The 11,839-nt window shown below is 34.4% G+C and overlaps 1 protein-coding gene and 1 long non-coding RNA gene across 8 annotated transcripts; one reads left to right on the top strand and one right to left on the bottom strand.

Annotated features, from left to right (window-relative positions):
• The first annotated feature begins 5,608 nt into the window (after positions 1-5,608).
• On the top strand, positions 5,609-6,567 carry LOC112701592 (uncharacterized). The gene is made up of 3 exons (XR_011863519.1): positions 5,609-5,834; positions 5,988-6,053; positions 6,137-6,567. It is a non-coding gene; the product is annotated as an uncharacterized lncRNA (long non-coding RNA).
• Positions 6,568-7,144: 577 nt separating this feature from the next.
• Positions 7,145-10,892, bottom strand: LOC112703433 (protein TRANSPARENT TESTA 9). Of its 7 annotated transcripts, XR_003811214.2 has the most exons (10): positions 10,353-10,892; positions 9,803-9,854; positions 9,638-9,714; positions 9,406-9,547; positions 9,172-9,284; positions 8,776-8,833; positions 8,315-8,423; positions 8,112-8,233; positions 7,835-8,024; positions 7,145-7,533 (listed from the first exon to the last, which is right to left on the bottom strand). XR_003811214.2 is itself a non-coding variant. In XM_029288046.2 (9 exons), the coding sequence occupies exons 1-9, from the start codon at positions 10,364-10,366 to the stop codon at positions 7,983-7,985; spliced, it is 729 nt and encodes a 242-aa protein (XP_029143879.1). In that variant the 5' UTR covers positions 10,367-10,892; the 3' UTR covers positions 7,145-7,982. The 7 variants fall into 7 exon arrangements, 5 of the variants coding, with proteins under 5 accessions (XP_029143879.1, XP_072055737.1, XP_072055736.1 ...); XR_003811216.2 differs by lacking the exon at positions 8,112-8,233 and having other exon boundaries at positions 10,353-10,891; XM_029288046.2 differs by having other exon boundaries at positions 7,145-8,024.
• Between the last annotated feature and the right edge of the window lie 947 nt (positions 10,893-11,839).

Here is an 11,839-nt window from a genome sequence, read left to right as displayed (position 1 = left end):
AAAAGAGACAAATGCTGCCATTATCCCTCCCCCTTCTTTCTCCAAAAGGAGACCAAACCCAACCCTAAAAGGTAAAAACTCCATTAGAGCAGCTATCCATCCTCACCATTTAACACCTCCTGACGGGGCATCTCCTCCATCCCCATTGGTCCTTTCAAAACAAACCTACTTCTGTTTTATTTTCTTCTTTTTCACTCTGGCGCAGCATTGTCCACTGGGAAAAAGTAACTGGCTAATGGGAGACCTGTTCCACGTCTTAGCTTCGACCTCCCAGTCACAACACAGACATGCCTGACTGACAGCCTTGTTCCGAGAGTCTAAAGAACCCCCAAACAAAGTAGCCTCAAGCTCCTCTCCTCCTTCATTCAATTTCCATTCTTGAACCAAACATTAATTTTTCTTCCGATGCTTCTCAGCCTAGTGCAGCACTTTCTACTCCCACATTACAAATCTTGTTGGCCCCCCTGTGCTAAAGCAAGTGAAGAACAAGGAAATGCATGAGAAATACATCAATCCAACTATTTCCCCCTCCTCCTTCATTCAATTTCTTTGAGTATTCTTGTTTTTCTGAGATAATTTCTTTGATTGTTGATTGTTATTAACAGGAAGAATTGTTGATTTTTGTTTTTGTTGAGTTAATTACTATTGCTTTTTTTCAAATTTCAGAGTTAGTTTTTTACTTTGATCTGAATTTTTGTGCTATTGATCTAAATCTCGGAATTTTGTTCTCAGTTAGTTGTACATATTCTTCATGTTAATTATATTTTTGTATTCTTTTATGTAAAAGCTATATGGACTTGGGTTTTTTCACATTGAATAAAATGAGATTTTGACCCTGCATGCAATGTTCTAATGTTACAGTGAACCCAATCCATCATTGAAGGACAGAGTGACTTTAGACTCATTAGCTAATTCTGTTGAGCAATTGACCCAAATAGTCCAATCTCTTGTTCAACGATTGGAAAATACTGTCAGCTCTCCCTCTAAGGTGTTTAAGGTCTTTGGTTCCAATTCTAAGACTCTTAACCAACAAAGTAGTGCGTCGAATAATTCATTGTTGCTATGGTGTATTGAGAAGGCCAAGACAGATCTGTCAATTACTAAAAAAAGGAGAACAGATTCACTTACTCCAATCGATATTCCTGGATTAGAGCTACCTAGTGTGAGTACTAAGTAATAAGTAGTTTATTATTATTGTTATTATTTTTTCACTAATAACATTTTTTCTTATATATTTAGTGGGTGCAAGTCTGTTTTAGACCAACAGCTTCAATGGGTTTGAACGAAACTGAACTTGCAATTGTAGCATACTTGTATGGTAATCATTTGATGGATAAGTAAGTAAACCCAATTAGAATTTTATTTGTTAACGGTGTTGTTGATTTGTTTAGCTATTTTTATTTATGTTAAATTATCTTTGGCAGCTACAAGGAGGATATAGTAATTTCAGAGTTTACAGCTCGCAGAGATGTATTCAGGAGCTTGATGCCAGGAAAGCCAATCGTTTCTCTTGTGCTAGACTTAGTAGCAGATATGATGAGCATAGAGTTGACCAGAGAAAGTGGTTATTGGTTTTTACCCACAACTTTTGCGGTAAGTATTTAGGAGTGTATACTAAAATAATATTGGTAGTTATTATTTGTATTGCGCATATAAACTAGTGGCTGAAATAATGTAGCTGTCAGAGAAGACAAAATTGGATCCTAAAAGTCTGCCACTTTGTATCACATATGGTTATTTGGGCAACGTTGACTGCTTAAAAAGAGTAAGTTTATATCATTTTAAATTCATATTAGCAAATATTGGTATAAAATAATTTTAATAACTAAAATGACTTTCTCTTGATTAGGTCTTTATCCCTATATCTGAGACTACTTACGAAGGTCATGAACACTGGTACCTCGTAGTGATTGATCGTGTTAAAGGACAAATCATTTTGCTAGACCCATTACCCATTGAGAAACAGTTCAAGCGAAAGAGGACAACCTTGAAATTAGTAACTATATTTTCCTTTTTTTTGTTAATTATCTACATATATGACTAAAAAAACAAACTCTAACATAGACATAAACAGGCCATTTATTTGGACGAGGTATTGGAAGATCGTTCATTCTATGACTTTGAGACCACTCCAAATCTGATTTCTTCACAATTTGAATTTGAAGAGCCGGAAGGCCTTCCGACCCTCGAAGCTAGATCGTAAGATCGTATAATTAGTAGTTATTGATATGAAATTTATGCAATTATATAATACTCTAATATAGCTTCCTCGATATGTAGGAGCGACGCGGGTGTATGGGTTGCAAGTTGGATGATAGCTTGTTTTGAAGATGATAATTTTAACATAAAGGTAATGTTATGCACTAATCTTTTCCTTCGTTCTTTCTTCTATATTTAATTAGTTAAGCCTAATGTTAATTATTCAAATTTTATTAGGTGGATGATGGGGTTCGCATGAAGATTGCAGTCTCACTCGTGTTAAAGATTCATAATACGATCAGCTATACGGTAAAAAATAATGCCATTGAAAATCTTAATAAGCTGAATGATAATCACCATCGTGATGATTATGAATTTTCACAAGATTAGATTTGCAACATAGGATATTTATTATTATTTTTGTTTTTATTATTTTCTTATGGGCATATGAGTCGTCTAGTGACATACGACATTATATTTTGTTTACGTTTGTGTTGGTATTTGTTTGCCGGATTATTTAATTTCTCCATTTGACTATGTATGAATTTATACTCTTTTGGAGATTGAAATTTAGTTCTTTTATACTCTTTTATACTCTTTTGGCCTTAGTATGTTGCATGTCAGTGGTTTTTCTTCAATTGTAGCAATTGGAATGCAACAGAAAGGTTAATCTAGAACCAGGGGACTTCACACTTTTTGATTTTGTTTTAGAGCCATAAGTAAATGCAAACTCTTAAGTAAATAAATTCAGGTCCACTTTGATATGATGCACAAAATCTGTATGAATTTTTTTCTTTCCTGGTAATATTTTGATCTATTGAATCTAGGAAAGAGGGGAGAAGTTTAATATGCACAAATACTCTCAAACATGTTACATACTAAGGATTGGCACTGACTCAAAAAGAAGAACCCAATATTTCGCTTTGTTTTGTAATTTTTTCTTTCTTTGTTATTTTCCTGTTGTGCCTTATAGTTTAAACAATTTGATGCTTAATAGGATCAAGATTGTTATGAGCTTTCAGCTGAGTATGAAAGGAAGCATAGGACTGAGAAGTTGGAGGAACTTGGGAATATGCTAACTGGTCTTGATGCTGGGGATTCTATTGTCATTGCCAAATCATTTTCCCACATGCTTAATTTGGCTAACTTGGCAGAAGAAGTTCAAATTGCCTACCGAAGAAGGATTAAGCTATTAAAGATGGGCGATTTTGCTGATGAGAATTCTGCCATCACTGAATCTGACATTGAAGAAACCTTCAAGAGGCTTGTCACTGACCTGAAAAAGTCCCCACAGGAAGTGTTTGATGCTTTGAAGGAGCAAACTGTAGATTTGGTCCTAACTGCTCATCCCACTCAGTCCGTTCGTCGATCTCTGCTGCAAAAGCATGGAAGGTTTGTCACTGGACTCAGGAATAATTATAGTCCATTAACTACAAATTTATCGTTCCAATTCACCAGAATTTGGAAATCATTGACCTCATTGGTAATCATTGTCCTCTTTATCATGATAAGCAGGAACTTGATGAGGCTCTCCAAAGAGAGGTGCATTCTTGATTTTGTGTCGACACAGCTCTGAAGAACATCGGAATAAATGAGCGTGTCCCATACAATGCCCTCTTATTCAATTCTCTTCTTGGATGGGAGGAGATCGTGATGGTACCTTACTTTTTTTTTCCAAAGATTAGCACACAAACTTATTTCTCGTTAAATCTTAATCTTAATTATCTTCAAAGTATTCATGTGGAATGGATTTAAAATATCTTCACCTCCTCCATGATGCTCTGCTATTTCTTTGTTTGTTTTTCTTTTTGAGTTTTGATTCTTAGCTTCATATGTATAATGTCCATTACAGGTAACCCTAGGGTAACCCCTGAAGTTACAAGGGATGTGTGTTTGCTGGCTAGAATGATGGCTGCTAATTTATACTTCTCTCAAATAGAAGATCTCATGTTTGAAGCATTAAAAGCATGATCCTTTTTGGCCAAGCTTCTGCGTCTGTTTTTTGGCCAACCCTTGTTCTGCCCTTTTTGGCCAACCCTTGTTCGAGCTACTTAGCCCTCTGTTCTGTCCTCTACGCCGTGTGTTCGAGCCTCTGTTCAGCCTCTGTTCCGCGGCCTTTCAGCCACCGTTCCACCATTGTCCACCTCCATTCAGCCATCTCCGTCGCGATTTAAAGCTCCTCCCTTTCCCTCTACTGTTTGAATTTCAGAACTGCTCCATCCTAGGGTGATTTTTTTTCCTTCTTGTTCTTTCTTGTATTAATTATTCAGTTATTGTTTTTTTATTGTTGTTTTCATGGTTAGTATGTTTTCTAGTTCTTATTTTGTTGTTAGTTTACTGTAGTTTAAAATGTTAATTGTTCTTGTTATTTTGATTTTCAGTTTTAATTGATCTTATTAACTTGTTAATTTGAACAGAGACGGAACAAGATCATATCCAAATACGGACTTGCCGAGGGATATTTCTTTGCATTTTGATCATTCCCTCTTGATGTGGGAGTTCTAGTGCAAGTGGGGTTTTTCCTTTTTTCTGGGATTTTGGACTCAAGTACCAGTGTGGAATGGGATGGCAAATATGATCCAAAATTTTCAGGCAGCTGATGTATTCCTGCTAGCATTCTCTCTCATAAGCAGGGCTGGCTATGAAAATGTTGCCAAGAAAGTAAGATTGGTATATACTTATTATTATTATTATTGTTCTTTTTTCTCTCTACTCTGGACTAATTTTTTCTTTTCCTCCTTTTCCAGTGGATTCCTGAGTTGAGACATTATGCTCCTGGTGTTCCAATTATTCTTGTTGGAACAAAACTTGGTTAGATTCTTGTTCTTTCTTTACCTTCTTGATGTTTGATGCCCTTGTTATCTACCTGATAACCTTCAGCATGATAGTAGTTCCGTGATCCTGTGAAGTTTCATCTTATTATCATACTAATTGCTGTCTTTTACTCAATACTGTGTTTCTTTCATTATTAGAAAGTTGGGGAATAGATTCTGGATTCCAATGTCATTGCTGTTATTTTTTTCCCTTTGATTGCTTGTTATTCAGTAGTGGTTTAGAGAAGGAAGTTCAATCCTCGAAGGTTACCTAATTCATGACTTTAATCAAGAATTGATTCAGATATACCAAACCATTTCATGGAATGCTTTCTTAATTTTTCCCTTTACCTCCTTGTTTAACTAAAAGGCTAATGTAATGATTGTTTTAAAAACTAAATGGCTGTTGATAAATCTTGAAAAAACCTTGATTTATGAAGAGTATTAGGAAGTTTAAAGTGACAGAAGATTGCTACTACCTAACATGAGTAATTTGCCATGGTGGAGATGGTGTTTCCATAAGTTCTTTTCTTATTGACTCGTTATAATTTCCATTTCTGATAGTCAATAACAAAAGTAGAATTTCTATTCTGAAAATTTTGTCTCTGGTCTCAATTTTTCATATAGTTTCTTTTGGAATTTGTTTTCTCTCATATATAGTGCTAACTTAATTATATGTATTTAATGCTTTCATTGTAAAGATGTCATTATTAACTTGCTTGGGCATTTCTTGACAACCAATATGCGACTTGTGTACATCTTCGGGATGATAAGCAGTTTTTTCTAGATCATCCTGGTGCAGCGCCTATCACCACAGTGCAGGTACTTCCTAGCTTTCATTGCTTCCATTACCAATATCCATTGCTATCGCTTTGTGTCTTATTTCATTGTCTTTTAGCCTTCAGTTGGTGTTCATAAGAGAGACCATCTGCTTACTTTATACATTAGTGATCTGATTTTCTCTCTTTGTTGAAGGGTGAGGAACTGAGAAAACTTATCGGTGCTCCAGTTTACATCGAATGTAGTTCAAAAGCACAGCAGGTACATATATGTTCTCTGCATCTATAAAAGTTCCAAAGGTTAGATAATATCACGTCCCTAATGATATCTGCCTTTGAATACAGAATGTGAAGGCTGTTTTTGATGCGGCCATCAAAGTAGTTCTCCAGCCTCCAAAGCAGAACAAAAAGAAGAGAAAGGGTCAAAAAACCTGTTCCATATTGTGATCTTCTCAGTTCTAAATTGGTAGTTGGCAGAGGATGACATGACTGTAGCCATTTCTTGGTAGTCTTTTCCATTCTATATCTTTGCTGCATAACACATGATGGTGTTGGTGTTTCGAAAACATTACTGAACCAAATGTTCGGACGAGAGGGACAAGAATCCGAGGAGGGTATTAGTCTGCTCATCAGCAGAAAGTTGCTGAAGCTGATGAATGGAGACGTGCGGTATCTGAGGGATGCTGGCAAATCATCTTTCATCTTAACAGTTGAACTGGCTGCTTCCCAGAAATTGATTGCTTAAAGTTATAGGAAAATAAATACTTTGAGTTTTTGTACATCATAGAGATTGACATAGATTAGTTGAGACAAATTTTGTACAGAAGGCTCTTTCTTTTCATTTTGAAGATTGTCCATTTTGATTTCTTCCTTGTATCATTCCTTTGAAAGTGTAAAAATAGCACATGAATGAAAGAAAGTTATTGCATCTCATTTGTTGACTAATTTATTTTTTATTGGCTTTATTAAATCTGAATCATCTTTTATATCTTTATGCAGCAATTCAAAATTAAGTTCAACATTGTTTTGAAGAAATTCACTGAAGTTGATGATTCGTTTCATTTAATTTAGAATTTTGAATGGCGGTTGAAACTACAATTGTAACTCTGTTATGAACTCACAGTTTTCTTATATTAGAAGTGAAAAGAAGAGACATTCCATGTCATTATAAATAGTAACACAAGCTAGAGACATTCCATGATTGAGTGTCACGAACTTCAATTTTCACAGTAATTCTGGTTTTGCAGAGGGCTATGTTATAGAACTACAAATTCATATCTTAACCTTTAACATCTCCATTTGAAAGAAAGAATTTCGTTTCCGATAAAACTTTTTTTGGGCTCATGACTTGGGTGTCATAGAAATAATGAATTAAATTGACAGAGATGCCTAATAGAGTAATAATAAAAGTGGAAAATATTTTACACAAACAAAACATGACCCCGAGGAAGAATGTCCATGGGATCAAGGTCTTGATCATTTTCCTGTGAAACATTGTGGCTTCTTAAGGCTATGTAAAACAAAGCAATGTTTCTCCGTCAATGCAATACAATACACCAGCTCGGAATTGAAATAACACCAGAGCTATCAGAAGCGTTCCCTTCGCTCAGAGTTCTCGCATTTAAGTTTAAAACATGATACAGGATAACACCAGCCACGTTGTTAATCATGCTTCTTCCCCCAACGACTTGAAGAAGACGTGATAAGATATATAGTGAAGTGATAGCAGATAAATCTGAGCCCTGGGTAAAAGAACATATTGTTTGAATCAGCGCATCACGTGGAAATAAATCATGGATATAAATTCAAGTATAGCAACTAGCAAGATCAGCTGAAGCAGGCAATTACCAAGTGGGAAATTTCCAATATATCATGATATATATTCAAACATTCACAAGTTAGAGATTTGTTTTATCAATTATCGTCAATTCATATCAAGTATTAACAGACTTTAACACTAGAGTTGATATAGCAATGATATACCACAACAGAGGGAAACAGTAATTAGAGTAAACTAATTAGCAGGAAATTCTCAGATCTCACATTATTATTCATTGAAGCTGGTAATGAGAATAGTACAGGAAACACAAGCCCATTCAGGAGATTCTCAGTAACCAATTGATTCAATCAAGGCTCATCAACACTAAGAATGTCTTTCAAGTAGTATAGTTCATCAACAATTTTATCAGATTCAAGAATCAATCAATTTCTTCTTTTTTGAGTGTCCATATCCCTGTTTGAATAAAGGGCAGTATCATTATAAATCAGAATCACTCGAGCATATATAAATTAATGAAAAATATCTAACAAATGATTATACCCTTTTTTTATGGAGAAAAGCATCTAAGGGAATACACATTTCTCGTAATCTGCCAACCATGACAGAGAAGTAGTCTGAAACTGGTGGCGTCATTATAAATTTATAGACCATCTCATCACTAACTGTCAAACCAAGACCCAAAATACTGTAAATATAGCACTAAGGCATGCTTATGACTTAAAAGCAGATCGAGAGCAGTATACCATTGTAGATGTTGAGAGCTATTGTACGTACTGCTGTCTGAATCATCTTTTCCTCATGATGAGCAAACCTTAGAGCCTCAGTGTACAAGGGAAAGGAAACTACAGCATCCTGCAATTGAATAATGCTTCAAAGAAGATCATGCTGAATTTTGCCAGAGAAAACAAGCAAATTTTCCACTTCCACCACGAATTTATGGTAATGATTGCTTTCTCGTGCTTTGGTTTCAACAAATAACTAATACAAGATAGGAACTGCATATATTTTTAACCGATATCTTTCTCAACAAAAATGATATTACATTAGCTTTCTAAACGTGTGTAATTCAAAACTACTCTAGCATAGTAAATTCAACAAAAAAAGGATGAATTCATTATTCACTTGTCCTATTCAAAAGTGAGAAGACAATTATTTTAGCTCAATATACAGCAACAAACCATCATATTTACAAGTTTTGACCTACCCCATGTACATTCACAAGAAGGCAAAGTGTGTGTCTGTTTATTTTACCACTAACAGCCCTGAATGAAGAAATGAACCAAAAGTTAGTTTCTCCTTTTAGAATAAATATTAAAAGATAACAACAAACATAAAACCATGTGAAACAAAATATCAGAATCAGAAAATTTACACCCTTATGTGATTCACTAATAAAAGAAAGATGAGAGAAAATTTAGAACAGAAAAACTTGCAACACAACCTTAGAAAAGACATATAGTATGGGGCCAAGTCTCCCCATCAAGTTCATACGGATGCAAAATAATGCTATTAATATAACCATTGCTGAAACAATAGTCTGCAAGATGCAAAGTCAGCACAGCATATTGGATTAAGTACCAGTATAAAGCCTAAGACATACCAGTAGATAATATAAAAGTACCAACAGACCATCTGGATTCTGTGTGCCATATTTGACAACATTTCCGCATAGCATAAGATCTCGTGCATCACACTATTGATGGGTCTAAAGATCTTCAATTAAAAAAATTAAAGTTTTCAACTCAAATAACTATTTCATGCCTAACAATGTATGAAAAATAGGTAAAACTCTAAAGTCTAATGACCTTAGCCTGAAACATCAAGAAATACTAACAGTCTTACAAATTGCATGTTCATTATCCATGTTTTGAATCATTATGCTGAGATACTGAAGTAACGGTGCCTCAACTCTTGAATTTTCACTGATATCAAGCATTCGAACGAATTCCGCAACCACTTGGCGATCCATGAAACATCTGAACCATTTAATCAAATACAAAATTCAAAATTTTCAAGATAATACTAACAAGATCATAAGCAACGAGATTTTCCCAACAAGATCTTACTCAAGAATGGATGGATCATGTTTATCACCATAAGTAATTATCTCCACAACAGACTGCAATAAATCCAGCACTAATTCCTGCATAAAACAGCATGCATAATCACAAGATGCTTTTTGTTCAATGAAAATAAAGTACCACAATGCGAATAAAATTGACTTGTGTTACCCTGTTACGCATGTTCACAACTTTGATCTGCTTCAGTTCATCAATTACGGATCTGTAACCGGAAAATCATCAACAGCAATATTTATAATAAACAAGTTAAAGTTCCGTAAACAACAAAAGCCTCATAAGGCACTACAGAAACTTAATTTCCACAGCAAACTTCACGAAAAGATCAGGTCACTACCAAAAAGAAAGATCATCAAAAATCTCAAAACAGACTCTTTAATCCTGTATAATAGCATTAATAAAAACAAGTTCTAATTCCGGTAACAAGAGTCCCATAAAAGCACCAATGAAACTCAATTTATACAATCAAATTCATGAATAATCAAGTCACTACCTAAGAAGACCATCAGAATCTCATATCAAACCTTATCATAGCAAATCCAGGACAATGTAATATATAAGAAACAAGTTCAAGCTCTGGAAAGTGGAAACAACTAAAGCCCTGTAATGCACAACAGAAACTCAATTTTCACTCTAAAACGCACAAGTGAACAACCAAGTCACAACTACACTACTAAAGGATCAACAAAATATCAAAACGAACCTTAGCAAATCCATAACAATATCATTGATAAGAAATAAGTTCGAGGGATATGATGCATGGCTTCGGGTACATACTGACCGTCGAAGCCTAAGGGTTTTTTCTTGGTTGAGCTTCTGCTCTCTGAACTCGGAGGAAGAAAACTGGAATGGAGATGGGTTTTTCTACTGAGTAGTCTGAGAAGAGGGGGGCAGAATCGTGACGGAAACAGAGGCCAGGCGACGAACACAACTCAGAAGACGGTGGTGGGTTGGAAGAATCTGCGACGACCAGACGAAGACGATGGTGGCTGAGCGCCCGACGGATGGCGGCAGGAGTGCGATGGAGCAGATGAATACCAGGAACTGACGCGCCGAGATCGAGGAAGAAGAAGCTGCGATTCTTGAAGGAGGAAGAAGCACGGACGACCAGACGACGATGGTAGTGCCTGAGAGCGACGGACGGCGGCAGTCCTTGCGGCGGTGGTGGAGAAGCTAGGGCTTAGGGGAAAAGCTGTTAAGATAGGGGTATTTAAAGGATATTTTTGTCTAATCAAATAAAGGAAGGATGTTTAAGTATTTTCATTAAAATTAAATAAAATTTATTTTTTATTTTTATTTAATTAAAAGGGTATTTTAATAAAAGTGATGATATATTATATATTTAAAAAAAATTAAATGCTGACGTAGAAAATAAAAAAAATGTAAGTATTTTTTCTAATCTTTTATTTATAAAAATGTACAACTGATTCACGTATTTTTTATGCTTTAGATATATAATCTAATCGTAATTTTCGTTAAGAATTACACAATCTATCACTTTGACACTTATTTTAATGATAAAAAATTAATCATCGTTAAGATGTTATAATACACTAGCTGAATGCCAATTTTTCAAATTTAATATTATATTCTTTAATAACATTTTAATTTGAAATAGGTAAGAGTGTTGGAACAAATTAACCTGGCAAGCTTTTATAAGGACGATGACATTCAGATATATAAAAAATAATTTTTAGACTATAGTATTACAAGATTAGAAGATATACGTACTTAAATGTGGTTCAAACTAAAACTCTATTACTTAAGTAATGAAGTGGACGAATATAATTTTTTAGTTATGACGTCGGTAGATGACTTTTGAAATATATACACAAACAATTAAATGTTTAGATATTACCGGTCTAAATTATTAAAAAAATTTAGTTTAAAATTAGTTATTGAGTATTTATATGTTGAAGTAATATTTTATCTCTTTTACTATTTGAACAACTATATTTCAAACTAATAGTATGTCTTTCTAATTATATTCTATTTAAAATAATTAATTTAGATTATATATAGCATCCCTAAAACGTGGACAACCTTATTCTATTAGTAGTTGTTATGTGCAAAAATTATGTTCAAATATACAATAGGATAAATTCATGAACATGGCTATGCTTTTTTGAGATAGTCATGCACTCATGTTATATCACTCTAATATAAAAAATTTATGTTTCATATAGATAA

This window comes from Arachis hypogaea, chromosome 7, assembly GCF_003086295.3.
Source record: "Arachis hypogaea cultivar Tifrunner chromosome 7, arahy.Tifrunner.gnm2.J5K5, whole genome shotgun sequence".
NCBI classification, from domain to species: domain Eukaryota; kingdom Viridiplantae; phylum Streptophyta; class Magnoliopsida; order Fabales; family Fabaceae; genus Arachis; species Arachis hypogaea.
This window is presented reverse-complemented; position numbering and strand designations above follow the sequence as displayed.